The sequence below is a fragment of the Empidonax traillii genome, unplaced genomic scaffold (genome assembly GCF_003031625.1).
Source record: "Empidonax traillii isolate 1590-97213 ecotype Southwest subspecies unplaced genomic scaffold, ASM303162v1 scaffold1080:size189641, whole genome shotgun sequence".
Lineage (NCBI taxonomy): Eukaryota > Metazoa > Chordata > Aves > Passeriformes > Tyrannidae > Empidonax > Empidonax traillii.
The window spans coordinates 35,315-50,564 of NW_020956273.1; the positions used below are offsets into that span (position 1 = coordinate 35,315).

Below are 15,250 nucleotides of genomic sequence, written 5' to 3' on the forward strand. Positions count from 1 at the left end.
TCTCACTTGGTATCACTGTATCTTATTACCATTTCGCTTACACCCGCAGGTGCCACTTGGGCCTGAATTTGGGCACTGGGAAGTACAGAGCCATCCCTCAGCTCCCTCAGCTGCTCCGGGAGGGGAAAAAAAAAAAAATACACAAACCAACCAGAAGTGCAGGCTCACAGCAAAGCCTTCTGAAAGTACCTTTTCTCCTGGAGTCCCAGGCTCGCCCTGGTGAGGAAGAAACAGGAAAATAGAGTGAAAAGCCAGAGGAGAGAGAGTACAAATCCTCCTAGAGCTATCACAGTGGAGAAAAAAAAATTTCAATCTATGGGGCCCTTGGGCTTGTAAATAAGAGCATAAGAATGCTTAAGGTGCTCATTTTTGTGCCTGCAGTTTGTTTTAGCTTCGTTAGCTGTGCCCAGGCTGCTGTAAGAAACCAGCAAACCTGAGAGCAATGGCATCTACATAAAACTGAGTAACCACCTTGCAGCACTTCAAGAGGCTTAGCAGATACAAGGGAGCATAGTAAGGCAAAACTCATCTCCTGGAGTTTGCCTGCTCCCAGCTTTGTGTGCAGAGGGGCAGAGCGAGGCTGCGGGTGGCTGTGATGAGGCTCTGCCGGGAGCGGTGCCGGGTAGCAGGGCTGCTGCTCGCAGACAGGTCCAGTACCTCTGCCAAAGGCGTGGCAGTTCTGATGTTTCCCTTTAGTGGGAGCTGTCCGACCATTTTCCAGCACCTTGCGCTCTCCCAGCCCCAGCCCCAGCCCTGCTCAAGGCATTGCCATGTCAAACTGACCTTCATCCCCGCGGCGGCCATCCCAGGAGCGCCCTGGCAGAGAGAGGAAAGACAGGAACGCCTTGTTTGAAATTAATCGGACACAAAAATTTAAAAAAACAAAACGGTATCAGCCAGGTGGAACTAAGAAGGCAAAACAATCCACATCTTTTCCTTTCTGCAACTCAGAAGTAAGGCTGTAACACACCACTCAGCACACGCTCTCCTTCCCTGCACCGGTTGTTCACCCGTGGCAGTGGCTCTGCATTCCAGAAAGCTCCTCCAAAGCACAACCCAGTCAAGACAACCAGATTTACACCCCCCTCCTGGTTTTAGTCTTGCAAGTGAAGCAAAGGCCAGCAAGCAGAACAGTGTCAAATAACTGAGGAGTGCAAAAACAGACCAAGGACCAAACCCCCAGTTCAGCACTTGAGCCCAGACACATCAGCTCGAGCATCCCGAGAAAGGCCAGCTCATACCCCAGAGCCTCGGCCTTGCTGTTCCCCATCATTCTGTTTTTATCACAGAAGACAAACCCTGCAGCACAACATTTTCAGGAGAGCTCTGAAGCCAGACATCTGCCATTCAGGTGTCATTCTGCAGCACAGAGCGAGCTGCCACCACCACAGGACAGTGTGGGGTCCAGCCTACCCTGCCATCCCAGACAGGAGCCTCAGAGCCCCTGCCAGCTGCTCCCACAGGCACTGCCACGTTGCCCTCGACAGCGCTGATGCAAAAATCAGGTCCTCCCTCTCAACCCTCTGCTCTGAAGTCTCTGTATGCCCTGTGTTAGTATTAGTTAGGTCCTGGCAAAAATGTCCAGTTACAAAGGCAAACATGAGGGACAACTAAGAAGAGGGGAGGGGGTAGAGAGGTGTTAGAAGTTGGGAAATGTGAGAGGTTGGGATGTAGCACATGAGGCAGAGAGGAGAACTGGGAGCCAAGCTGAAAGTGAAAAGAGCTCGGAAAAGTTCAAACAACGAGGAGTGGGGAGCCAGAGAGCAGCAGGATCATACCTCTCAGCTTTCTGAAACAGAAATCGGGGACAAAAGCTAAAAAACACAAGGACAGAAGATGGAGATCAGGGATTCTACGCAATAAACGGGGGAAAAAAGCATTCCAGATCGTCTCAGGGTCAGTAGGTTTCAGTGAATATGGGCTAGAGCCATGAAAAGGGATAACATGCAGCAAGTGGCTTGGGGTTAGGCTTTTGCAGTGCAGGTGGGATGCCTGTTCCTCACTCTTCGGCCTTCAGATGGCAGTGAACGTGGATGAGGTTACTCTCTAGTGCTTCTCCTTCAACTGCCACGCACAGACATGCAGGGTTGCTCACACGCTGACCCTGATTCACTGCTGATCCCACATTTGCTGTGGTCTCCTGGGAACCCCAATTTACAGAACACCAATTCCCTACTGGCACTGGCCGCTCTCGCTGGCATGAAGCATTAAGGTCCTGATGCTGCAAGTCAGCCTTGGACTGGGCATGCCATTTGCTTGGTAAAACACTTCTTCCCCCACCATCCCCTGCGTAAATTAGGCCCTATATTTTGCAATTTAGAAGCAGAAATAATTCAGCTGAGGACAGTCACTGAGTAACAGACACACACAAACAACTCCAGGCGATGCTTGTGCATCAGGGACAGGTGAGGGCTATGGGTGAGATCAGGCAGACAAGTATCACTCCTCTGGTTACAAGGTACCTTAGAGCCATGTCTTCCCGGCAGCCCTGGCATGCCTCTCTCCCCCTGGAAGCAGAGCAAGACACACAGAGAAAGAGAGTAAAAGACAGGAGATGAGTCCTCCCAGGGCTTCGTGGGGATTGCCCAGGGCACAGGCGATGAGAAACCCTCCTGGGCTCACCAGGCTGACTGTCCTAACCAGGGCCATTTCCCTTCAGTGGCACCTCTGAAGCCTGTTGCTTACAGGACGACTAGCCCCACTAGAGTGCCACAGGCTCTGTCCCCTGCTGCCACATCCCGTGCCACGGCAAGCTGCTCAGTCTGCAGTGACTACACGATAAACAAACTTATCATCTGGAGAAGCAGAGAATCCAAGGCTCGCCTTGTGCTGTTAGCCTGAATTTTGTCCGGTGGTAACTGGAAAGTAAAACCTCTTCAGGCAATCTGCATGCTGCTGTTGTTTTGTTCTGGGTGTTTAGTCCTTGCTTGGAAGGACTGTTCAGCAGGGATAGATGTCTATGCTTTTTTAAAAAGCACTTTTTGTAATTGTGCCATCCTGTGAACTGTATTTTGTAAAATACCTTCTAATACCGTAATACACATAAATGAGGCAGTGTGAGCACCTCCTGCCCTGTACAACATCCTTAACTACCCTATTTTCAGCTGTGAAGCAATAATTATGAATGCTTTGTAATAGAAAACGGGGACCATTCTCTCACTCTCCTTCCCAATTATGCTCCCTGCTTTTTTTTAAGCGAGACCAAGAAAAGAAGACCGATGGTTTCTGCTGCGAGGCACCCATGCTGCTTGCAGAGACCATCCCCATAGGGCAGCTGTGGCCGTGACACTAATTCCTCATCCCAGAGACTTTCCTGGAAGAACTGCCTGCCCGAAGAGATGCTTAATTATTTAGCCCTGCACAAGCAAAGCCCCCTCAGTGAGAGGCAGCAGGGTAACCCCCCCCAACAAAGGGCAAGTTAAAGAGCAACCACTCCACCCCATGTTTTCTGTAGATGGCCTCAGCCCGCTGGCACAGCCCCGGCACCGTCAGGATCGCACAGACACTAGAGCTAATTAGAGAGCGGGAGCAACAAACGTGACACTGCGCCGCTGAAGAGCAGAAAGAAATCCCAGAGCCAGAGAAAAACAACTCTCCAAAACATCTTTAAACCCTTATGTGCCTGAAAGCCATTGTAGCACAGCGAGCACCCGCTGGGCCGATCCCTGTGATCCCCCGGTGCCCTCCGAGCTGCACAGGGCGCTGTAGCCCACCAAAAGCAGCACCGGAACGGTGCAGCCAAGCCAGGAGCTGGGAAACATCACCGAAGGTGGGTACAAAAGGCAAAGCACCCACAGGTCCCCAGTGGGCTCCAGCAAGGCAGTCAGCAGCACCTCCCAGCTCCCTCGCAAGCTTCACGCCGGTTCAGGAAACACCTCTCCCGAAAAGTTAGGCTATATCTCTCCCCTCCGCACAAAAGAAACCCTTACACTAGCCCTGGTGTGAACAGCTTTATCCCCACGGGGTGCCAGTGACGCCCCAGGCTGATTAGCTCGTTAGCTCCCAATTAAAGCAGACACACTTCCTTTCTGCTCCTTGAGGGGAGAGCCAGATTATGAAGGGTTTTTGAGCAAGGCTGTGGGCACTTTATTTATTGCTCCTTCCTCAAAGAATGAGAAAAAGCCTCATCCTACAGACCTTTCAAAAAAAAAAAAAAAGAAAACATCAGTGAAGGGCTCCTGAAAGCAAAGAGAAGGTAGAATCTAGCCCAGATAGTTGGATCCAACGTTGGAAGCATTAAAAGTTTTCCAGAATCTAAATCAATCCTCTTAGGTGGGAGACAACAGAAAGCAGCAATTTCCAAAGACAACAAATGCACGTGCTGGGGGACGCCCAAGAGCTGCAACAGGGTGCGGTCTGGCTGCTGATTTAAGGGTACCTCTGCACTTCCCTTTCAACTCCTCTGAGCAAAAAGAAAGGAAGTTGAGAGAAAAGTGACCCTGACAATAACAAATTAAAGTCTGTGTGTGAAAGACGCCGCCACTTTGGGTCTGGGGAGGTGCCCCTTAGGAGCAGCAATTTACTATCACAAAAAAATCGTCGCAAGTTTCATCTCTGCTCTTTGTGATGTGAGATGAATAAAGGATTGAAAAGGGGCCAAGTAGCAAGAGTGTGTCTCTGGGGTGACCCCGAGTCAGGGAAGGCTCTTGCCTGTGGATGGCCCTGAGACATCACTGTAATACCTGGAGACTTCTTCCCTTTGCCAGAGATCTAATGAAGGGCTACCAATCCTTGTACATGGGCACAAGCAGAGCAGATGTCTGCTGGCACTGAAACGTGGCAGTATAAGCAGGGGTGAAAGACGACTCCCCCTTCCAGCCTTTTCTTCCCCCCCAGGCTACACTCTGACTTCAGTCCTCCAGTTCTGATTAACAGGAGAGATGAAAAACTTTGAGCCCCCAAAACACATCAGTCTGGGGTGCAATACCACCTTTATTCACACTGGCACAAACAGGAGTGATGCCTCTGTGCTTGATGGAATTACACCGATGTGGAGATGGACACAGGGAACATTTGGACTCTACATGCATCTCAGTATTTCTGAGGAGGTATAGTTTTCTTGTAGGAAGACAACTGCTGCTGTTCTATTCAACTATGGACCCAGATCCTGCATTCCCTAAGAAACACTTCTTTAAACTCCACGTAACACATCCTTGGTAACCTCTGAAGGGGCCTTTCCTCCCTTCAAACAATAATCCACCCAGATGGAAAAGATATAGAAAGCGTATGTGCCGCACGATAAATGAGCTGCATGCCACAGACTAAATACTTGAAATGTACGTGTCACTGCTAATGCTTTTCCAAGTATTACAGGGCCAGTCTTTCCTCGCGATGTTTAAGATGTATGGAATGACACAGTGTGCTCTGACTGCCATGAACACCAGCCAATGTTGTAATGTTTTAAGCACAGTCTACATTGAGTAATGCACTTTAAATATATGGGCACAGTAAATTTCAGTCAAATAGATAACATCTGGGCACAGACCATACGAGCCTGTAAAAAGTGTCCAGAAACAGACAGAAATGCCTGGTGCCAAACCTCAGCCTGAGCTGCGGAGTTTGAGTGGATTTGATGCGTCAGCTAACCAGATTTTATGAGGAAACCCCAACCTAGCCCATCAAATAGAGAGATGTAACAAATCACCAGCAAGCTTCATAGTCGGAGAAATGCCTTTGGTAAGAATCGAATTCCACCGAACGGATAAAGGCTGCTTTTATTGCCTGAGCTCGGAGTGCCTGTCTGTGGTTAATCAGAGCACAGATGTGCACTCCATTAAATACCCCACAGAGCTGCCTCGGACCCAACTTCCCCTTGCAATCCATCAGCCCAAGGAGCAGTATCTTCTTCCCAGGTGATCTACCGCACCTTAGAAAAACATATTCCTCATGCCTACCTTTATGCCAGCGTCCCCTTTTTCACCCTGCCCAGCAAAGGAGAGAGAAAAGTGGGGGGGAACAGAGAGAGAGGGACAGTGAACATCATAAAGAGAAACTGAGCAAGCAGTACAACTGTAACAGCGATGGACAGAGGGAAAGCAGCCAAAAGAGAGGTGTGATAATGCAGCTCCAGGCCTCTGGTTCTCCTGACAGCAACACGGTACCAGCCCGAGCGCTGGCTGCAGCCCACCCCTCCCAGGGAACGCAAGGCAGTTTTGCTTCCTGGAGTGGATGCTGGAGGTCACCCATACTAATGCTTTTCCACATGATCTGGGTGTAGAAACCATCAAAATGTTTCACGGCCCATTCCCTCAGCCCGGGTGCAAAAGCCTCTAAAGGCTGGGTCAGTTTTATTCTGTAATGAAGCCCTGTGCAGGTACTGGTTCAGGATAGCATGAAATCACCTTGGCCAACAACTGGCCAGGCTCCCCACTCAGGAGCAAGCGTGTTCCTGGTTACACGGCTCATTCCAGGCTCTAGAGAACTGCCTCCAGTCCCCAGCCTTTGGCATCCTTTCGTGTGTCTCTAGGCTTGTGGGCCAGTTATCTGCCCTTGGGAGATGCCCCCACTGACTCGAGTTGAAGGGTTACCTTGGGGCCAGAGGCTCCAGGGAGGCCACGGGCACCGGGCAGGCCGGACTCGCCCACCTCACCCTGAGGAAGAGAAGAAAACGGAGGAAGGAGCAAACACAGCAGCAAGAAAAGGAGCTGTGGGCTGCAGGAAGCTCAGCAGAGATGTGAGAGGGATGTCCCACACTGAGGTGCCTCCCCCACATCAACCTACCACCTGGGTCTCTCTGGGAGAGGAACACCATTCTGCAGCAAAAAAGATGTGTGTGAAATGTCGGGAAGGGAGCGGTCCCATATCCTGTATCCTATCTGAGTTAACAATTTTCCTCTACATTTTGCCCTCTTTTCCCTTTTCCTTAAGGTTTGCTCCCCTACTTTCATCTATTCCTTCCACCTTTCCCAGAGAAAGGTCACAACCCTGGGCTCGTTCCTCCACGATCATTGCAGGCTCTTTGCTCGGAAGTAAATTAGCCAGACAAGTGGTTTTGTGTAAGAGGAGCTGGTAGCAGAAGCCCTCGCTGTGAGGTCGCTGCCGGGACCGCCCGCCCAGCGCACACGGAGCAGGATGGGCTCCTAATGGAAAATCCAACGGTTCGCTGGGAGAAGGGGCAATAAATTGTGTCTGTCTGCAGGAGTGGGCTGTGGTCTGCAGGGGCTATAATTTCCACTTCCTGACATAACAAAAACTTCTCAGTTTATACAGAGCTAATTAAAAAGCTCTCAGGTCTTGCCATTTTACTCGCAGAGCACCCATAAAGCAACGTGGAGATAACAGGGGACACAGGACTCCTGCCTGCTGGGAACATTCACCTTCCCCTTCTCCAGCTGACATCTCTTCATCCCCTCTCTCCCCTTTGATCTTCCTTTGTGTCTTTCCCCTGTCTCTCTTTCTATCTCTTCATTACACCCTCCAGACTTGACAACCCTGCTGCTCAAGGCATTCGGACATTGCCAGCTTCTGCCTCTTAACCTGGAGCAGGTTGGGGACTCTCTCCTGATTTCCAGAGAGCAGTACACAGTCAGGGATTTGGCCCTTTCCAGCCTCCTGTTCAGGCCTGGATAAACAAGACCTGCCTTTCAGCCTGGAAGTGGGTGGAGAGGGGCACACACACGGGGAGTCTGTTCTGTAGCTGCTGCAGAGTTCAAGACACCTCCAGAGCCCCACGTCCAGGGGGAGCAGAGCTCCACAGAGGGCTCCAGAGTAGTCCAGAGATTTGCAGCCACGATTCCACAAGGCATCAGTGCACTTAATTCATTTAACAGCACTGGGCTTCCCTCTCCTTACCTTTCTGCCAGGGTATCCCTGAATCCCAGCCTCTCCCTGCAAAAGGCAAGAAGACAAAAGAAAGTGAGGCTCGGCCTGAGAAGGACAAATCTCTGCCTTTTTCCCTGAGTTATTGCTAGGATGGAAGGGCATTCCATGGGGAGAGTTCTCCTTTTGCTCAGAGCAACTCCACTGAGCTTCTGACCCTTCAGACCCACAGGTCACCATTACTTGCACTGGGCTGAGTCCTGGCAGGAAAGGCACAATAAGCCCTGGCAGCCGGATAACACGTGCCAGCTCTGTGCCCCAGCTCCATGGTTCCCATCTCCTCACCCTGGCTACATACCTCAGATAAAAACAAATTAGGGTGGGTGGCTGCAGCTGAAAAACAGCAACCACCACCCCCCTCCTTGCACTTTGGCAAGTGAATAAATGGGAACCCGTGGCGGAGTTAACAATAGCATTGCAAAATCCATTCCTGAAGCGCTGGGAAATGCTTTGAGAATGGAAGAGGCCAATAAAGCTGTGTGTGGCAAACAATTTTGCAAGAGGGGCTGATGAGGCGTGCCTGGCTCAGTCAAGATGCAACTCAGACGTGTCGCCTGGACAAAACCCATGAATCAGCACACGGGCTGGGCCCCAAAGGCGATGCTGAGACGGGTTAGAAATGCTTCGCAGCTATTTGATGTAACCTCCTTTCCCCTCCTCCGCCCATCAAAATGTACACATCTGTCCTCGCCAGGAGCATCCACCCCTGTTTAACACCGTGCTGCACCTCTAAATGAAGTGAGATGTCTCACCTTTGGTCCAGGAGGCCCAGGTAAGCCCTGTGGATAAAATCAGACACTGGGGTTGGCAAATGTAGACATTACGTGGACTGCAGGGTGACGGGAGACGCTTTGGTTTGAAACACCCCTTTACAGAGATGATTTACACTGGTGAGCTCAAACAGCCCCAGCCTATTCTTCATGTAGATGAGCACTGTCTTAACCCATATACTCAAATAAATCCGTGCTTGTAGTGCTCCATCCTCCCAGGTTTGATCTAGCTGAATCAGAAGACCCAAGAGCTGCTTTGCCTTGTGCATTACACTCCAGAATCTTTTCTGCTTCTCTGGCTTGCTTGGGAAATTTGTACCCACTGTGCAGCTCTGGAGTAAATCAGGCATTTGCAGCTTCCTCTGACAAGCTAAATAGAGAGAATATATTAACAAACAAACCACTCGTGTCTTTAAATGAGAAATAACCAAACAATTTACCTGATATGAACCATGAATCATACCAGATATGTGTGTATGTAAATATAAACAAACAAAACATCCATGCCAGAGCTGCATGTGAGCACACAGAAGGGGAAAACTACTCTAGATATGCTCTGATGCCTAATATCAGCCTTGATGTTGCCTGCTTATGGCAATTCAAGTGTTCAGCCATCCTATCCTTGGCTCCTCAGAGCTGAGAGAGAAATGAGGATGCTTACAGGATCCCTGACCCCAGTACTGCATGTGGAGAGGTGCTTTTGCCTCTGGGGAAAAGACCTGCTTGTCCTGCTATCAGGCCTTAAAAACTCTTTAAGATGGAAAACTCCTTTCATTCCGCAGAGGCTGCAGAGCCAGCGTGCCACGTCTCCTCCTGCAGCTCCCAGGAACGGAGCTGGTTTCTGGTACCCACCTTTCCGTCTCTGCCAGGCTTCCCAGGTTCTCCTGCTCTGCCCTGTTACAAGAGAGAGGTACATTAGCAGGATTTTCTGCCCTGTCCCCTGCCATTTAGCAACGGTGTCACTTTATAAATGGTGCTTCTTTCCTCTCCCTCCTTGGCTGCTTGCTGGAACAGGGACAAGACTTCAAAGGGGTGGCGGGGGTTCTTATCAGTCAGGTTTCTGCTCTGAGCACAACAATTACACCCCTCGCGTTACTTCCTCTCCGGGGCCCTCTGCAGAGTCTGAGGAGGAGGAAATGAGCCTGGTGTCACCCACTGTGTGCCCTGATAGCAGCAGTGCCCAGTGCACACCTCCGCCTTCCCTCCCGCTCCCCTCCTTCCTGGGAACTTCATCCTCTCCACACATCCACATCCTGTGCAAGTCTCCTGTCCGTGACTATCTCAGCTTCAGCACAGGCGAGAGAGGCCAGAGGAAACTGCCTGTGCCCCGGGGGAAGGGGAAGCAGAAGAATTAGTTTTTCAGTAATTGGACTTACAGGGGGTCCAACTGGCCCAGGACGTCCTGGGGTTCCCTCAGGTCCAGCCGGTCCAGCGGGCCCTGGTGGTCCAGGGGGCCCTGGGGGACCTTGGATCCCTGCTTGTCCTTGTTCACCCTGCGGTTTGTAAAACAGGAGGTTATCAGCTGGCAGAGCAAACCCTTCACACTGCCACCCCAAGGGCCCAAGGCAGACCAGCCTGGCTGAAGCAGATGAGGTAGAAGCAAGTAGCAGGTTAGTAACAGGAGAAGTTTCCAAGAGTGATGGAGAGCCCTGCTGAGGATGGCTGGGCTGCCTGGGCAGCAGGGCCAGCACCCTATGGTTTGCAAAGACATCTGAAGCTGCCTGGTCAGACCTCTGTTCTAAAGGGATCTATAGATGACAGAGCAGTCCAAAGAGACCTTTTTCTTCATTGAGTCGGTCAAGTACAATATTCATGCAAAAGACTGATGTCTCTTGAGCCTCTGAGGAGGCTTTCCAAAGCACTTGACAGTCACATGTGAAGCAAACCCTCCCGTGACCACAGTGGCACTTCCAGGCAAACCCGCAGTGTCTTACCTCAGCCTATTTTTTTTCCCCCCATGCTATATTTGTTGGACAACACTCCCTCTGTTTTGCCAAGGACCAAAAGTAGAAATGCCACAACCCCAAAAAAAAAAAAAAAAAAAAAAAATAACACGATCATCATGGCATTTCTGGAGCCCACCCAAAGCAGGCCCACGTGCACCAGGCAGAGCCTGTTTTTCTAAGATTTAACAAGGCAGCGTGTGCCGAGCCACCTGCCATTTTAAGCTCTCTGCCACAGGGCCGTTTGAGCCGGTTCCTCCCCGGGCCCTCAGTAGCCGTTCGGGGGCTGTGGCTCATGCCTCAGCAATGTCATCTGGCCCTGAGGACCTGGACGTGGGACCCAGCGGCGCTGAGGAGACAGTGGGTTGGAAGCGCCACGTTTGAATACCAGACTGCTGATCCACAATTGATGAATCCAGGGAGCTCCTGAGGCACCGTTGGCGCCCGTGCCGCGCCGTTCGTCTCACAGGCTCCCCTCCCTGGATAAAATATCGTGACAGTGATCGCTGTTAGTGATCCACTTTAAATGAGAAAAACTCTCCTTGGTGGATCCATGGGAAGCCAGAAATCAAACGTGGCTGTTTCTCAAGTAAAACTCAATAGGTGTGCAGTTGGGTCTCCACTGCATTTATCCTCTCTACAGCAGCCTTACACACTGCAGGAGGATGCACGAAATCTGTCCCCGCCGTGTGTTCCTACCAAGTGTGCTGTTCATCCTGGCTGCCTTTAGTAAAACATGCAAACACAGGGATGTTTGCTTTATTTAAAATGATAGATGAAAGTAATAAGCTGCAAATTTTCATCCCTTCTTCCATGAGCTCTATTTAAAAGAGAATTTCCAACACGTGGGCCAGACTCACGAGACGCTCAGTCATGTGTAAAGCCACAGCCCTTCTCCTGCTCCTCTAAACCCACAGCCCACACTGGGAAGTCTGCTGGGCCAGGCAGGAGGGGTATCCTCGCTTTTCTCCATTTTTAAAGTGTATCCTATGGCCCATGCAAGGGAACACAGGACCTTTCCTAAGCTTCCCCATCCTCCACACTCAGTGCCGTTCAACTGTCACGTAAACGGTCTCATAGCTTTTAAATGTGGACGGTAATTTGGGTCTAATTAAGATGTTTGGAGGACACTGGAGTATATTTCTAGATTTCCTCATGCCTTGGCCTCTCATCCAAACTTCAGAGACTTCTCTGCCACTACATCTTACAGTACCCCCAGCATGGGTGCACCAAGGGAAGGCAAAGGGGGCTTTTTACCCATCTCACTTTGGCACTCCCTCCTCTATTCCCACCTCAGCTGCTCTCTGCCAGCCCGGCCCATGTTCCACGTCTAGGGCACTAAAATGGAGCACAGTGCTTGGAAGGGGCGCTGGCAGGGGACAGGGAGCTGGGAAGAGCAGGAGCCCTGCCCCAGCATGAGCAGCAGCTGAAAGGAGCTCACTCAAACCCCCGTTCCCATCACCCTCGCTTTGTTGTCTTGGACAGAGTGGGCTTTGTCGAGGAGAGTGCCCATCCACGCAGATCCCTAAACACGCAAAGTGTTATTACCACATCATTACAGTCTTATTAATGTGTTCAGCACAAAAGGACCCCCACAGAGCTAACCAGACAGTAAGTGGATACAGTAAGTGGGAGATCAGGTGTCATTTTCGTCAGTTGTCATTCTATATTTTTAGCCATTGACTGTAGCTATTTTTCAGTTCTTTTAAACACCAGGCAGCCACCCTGACTGCACCCCAGCACTGCCATGCTTGCTCAGTCTCCTCACACAGGACCCTGCTCAGCCCCTGTCTCGGCTAAGCCCCGGCCTTTGGGCAGAGCACTCCTGCTGATGTGCTCAGAGGGAGCAGCAGGATTTTCCTCTCTTCCAGGTGCTGGCACTACACTCATTTTGCAGCCTCACTTTTTTTCTTAGTATTCATACACTGGGCTCCTGGAATTGCCTGGTGCTGGCAGACCTGTAGGAGCAGATTACACTCTTGCACTTAAGAGAATGAAACAGCAACAGCAAAACAGATCATGGCAAAACTCTCCGGTGAAGTTAAAGCCTCTGCGGACAGAGGGAATTTGCAGCCCTGGCTGACGACAGGACGTAGGGCAGCTATTCAAGTTTCCCACTTCATCCTGGAGAGGAACTTCAGCTTTCAAAGCCTTCCCAAGAGGTCAGTCCTTGGCCTGGCTCTCCAGACTGTCACTTTGAAGGGCAAACAGTGCAAGCCATGGGGCTCTGTGTGGTGCAAATGCTGAATCGGTAGAAACCGAACCGAAAGCACGGGCTCAAGCAGCAAGGTCAGGATTTGTCCAGCGCTGGGCAAGGACCAGGCACCTCATGGTAAAGGTCTCTAATTGCATCCTGCAGTTCCCTGCTAGCATCCAACTGTCTAGACAGGCAGCAGGGTGACAAAACCCAGCCACTTAATAGAGAGTGCCCAGGACACCTCACGGGGTAATTACAGCGGTTTGTCCACATGGGAGAGTTAATCCCAGTTGATGGAATGAGGGAGCTTAAAGTGGGCTCATTAAAAGCCACATGAACTCTGACTACGGCCACTCTTATTCACTGTTCATATGTCCATAATTCACTTTATGAATTAATTCCCAAAGTAAACTAAACATGAATTATGGTCCTGGAAACAAAAATAAATGTGTTTACACAAAGATTTAATGCAATTTAATGAAACCATTCTAAGAGCTTATTTAAACACATTTCCCAAGTGCCTCAGACTAGACTAGTCCTTAGAAGAAGCGTTTGCCTATTCATTCATCTCAGTTAAATTTCACAGACATTAGCTGCATTTCAGCAAGAGGTTTCTAACCTCTTCTGGAGATTGAATATGCAGGAACTGACTCCTTTAGGGAGGAGGCTGCTTGTCGACAGCCCTAAGAACAGTTTCATGGCCCATTTCTTTCAGTTCAAAAAACTGGCTTCGCTGCATTTCTTTTTAGCAACATTATCACATCAAAGATTTCCTCCGCTTCAAAGAAAGTCCCTCGGCTCTGCCTGAAACTCCTGGAAACCCCTCTGCAGGGGAAGAAAGACAGGTAGCAAGCTGATTAATGGCAAGGCATCAGGATAAGCTTAGAAACAGGCAACGAGGAGGAGAAGTCTACCTGGAAAGTGCGTCTCTTTATGACCGGAGGTGGAGCCAGCCGCACTGAATTGAGGAGAGGCAACAGCTGAAGAAGATCAAACCAGAAGGTCACAGGGCAAAGGAGGCCATTAGGGCACCGAGAGTCAGAGAGGAGCCAGGGGAGAGAACAGAGAAGAGGGGAACAGAGAGATTGCCATGAAAATGAAGCCCGGCGTGAGCACAGCACGGGGACCTGCGGGCAGACCTCTGAGCTCCCCGCGCCGCTCACGGGGGGACTGGCAGTGCCAGCCTGGCAGGTGCAGGGTGGCCACTCGCCATCCCAGTGCTCCCACTGCACACAGCTTGTACAGCTTCCTCTGCTCAGAAACACAACTTACCCACGGGGGTTTTAACTCAGCTCCACTCATGTCCATAGGCAGTGTTCACTGCAAGACATCCCCCCACTGGCCCTGCTAAGATCTCCAGTGATGAGACTGTTTTTTCTCTTAATGTCTCATCATCACATTTGGGGCAACTATCCAAATGACAGTTTTCTACAAGTTTTCCAAGGGCAGTTTTCCTAGTTCCCTTACAAGAAACCCAGTGTGTCTCCAGGTCTCACCCTTTCTCGGTGTGTGAGAGTGAAGAGAGGCTAGCTGAGGTCAACAAACAGGTCCTGGCGTGCTTCACTTAGCTGGGCAGACACAACCACCACGACCAAGGGAGAAAACCAGGCCTAGGAACCAGAGTCCTGAGCAGGACACTGCCTTGGTAGCCTGTGCTTTGCTTTTCCTTGCTCAATGGTAACATCACCCTCTGACTGCTTATAGCCAGGAATGCTGCCTTAGGGCACAAAGCTGACCCGGACACACAGAAATCAAATGCACTAAAGCTCAGGAGCATTTGTTCATCCTTCTGCTGTATCCAGTTTCCACTTGCACGCACGCTGCTGTCAGCCTGGCACCCACCGTGCCGGCTCCAGGCCCAGGAATGCTCCTCTGGCCTGATCCACTTTCCTGTTGCTATCAGTTTTCCATTGAAGCTGCTCTTGATTTACACAGGGAGAAGAGAGAGAGGCTTTCTGTGCTCAGGCACAAAATCGTGCCCGTGTGCGCCGCTCCCCACGTGAGCTGTGCTCAGATCCCAGAGGTGTGCCCACAGGTCTCCCACCACAGTCACCGTACGCTCCCAACTGGCGCGCTTTATTCCTGCTGAACACTGTCCTTCGTGTGTGCAGGGAAAGCAAGGATCCAGTCCTGTTGCAAAGAGAAGTGGCAACCCAATATTGCAGCATTGTGATCAGGTTGGAACGCTCGGATCCAGACATGCCACAGGCTATCGCCCCAGAAGCGGTGCTGCTGGAAACTCAGCTGGGCTGATTTTATCCCAAGGCAACTCTCCCCTTTCTAAAAGACATTGCAGGAGGCCCCATAGCTCAGAAGAGCCAGCTGAGCTGGCTTTGACTGGCTCCTCCAGCACTGAGGGCTATCTGAAATATTACGCAGCTTACAGAGAAGCAGAAGGAAGATGCTGGAAAGGATAAGGAGGAAAAAAAACAGAGGCCAGACAAGACCCAGCAATGGATTCAGGTGCAAGTGGGAGAGTTCAGAGAAGAAATCTGAAGGCTCTGCCACCCAGCTCCTGCCCT

The 15,250-nt window shown here is 50.8% G+C and overlaps 1 protein-coding gene across 15 annotated transcripts in view; it reads right to left on the reverse strand.

The window, feature by feature from the left end:
* Positions 1–15,250, reverse strand: part of COL13A1 (collagen type XIII alpha 1 chain) — an 85,309-nt gene that overhangs the window by 23,835 nt on the left and 46,224 nt on the right. For 6 of the 15 annotated variants that reach the window (XM_027904726.1, XM_027904729.1, XM_027904735.1 and 3 more), the window contains 10 exons: positions 13,643–13,708; positions 9,965–10,081; positions 9,441–9,482; positions 8,571–8,597; positions 7,792–7,827; positions 6,528–6,590; positions 5,895–5,921; positions 2,463–2,507; positions 784–816; positions 190–216 (listed from right to left, as the gene is read on the reverse strand). In XM_027904726.1, the coding sequence (XP_027760527.1) occupies positions 190–216; positions 784–816; positions 2,463–2,507; positions 5,895–5,921; positions 6,528–6,590; positions 7,792–7,827; positions 8,571–8,597; positions 9,441–9,482; positions 9,965–10,081; positions 13,643–13,708 (483 nt within the window). The remainder of the gene's footprint in view (positions 1–189; positions 217–783; positions 817–2,462; positions 2,508–5,894; positions 5,922–6,527; positions 6,591–7,791; positions 7,828–8,570; positions 8,598–9,440; positions 9,483–9,964; positions 10,082–13,642; positions 13,709–15,250) is intronic. The other 9 variants (XM_027904731.1, XM_027904728.1, XM_027904736.1 and 6 more) reach the window with 6 other exon arrangements.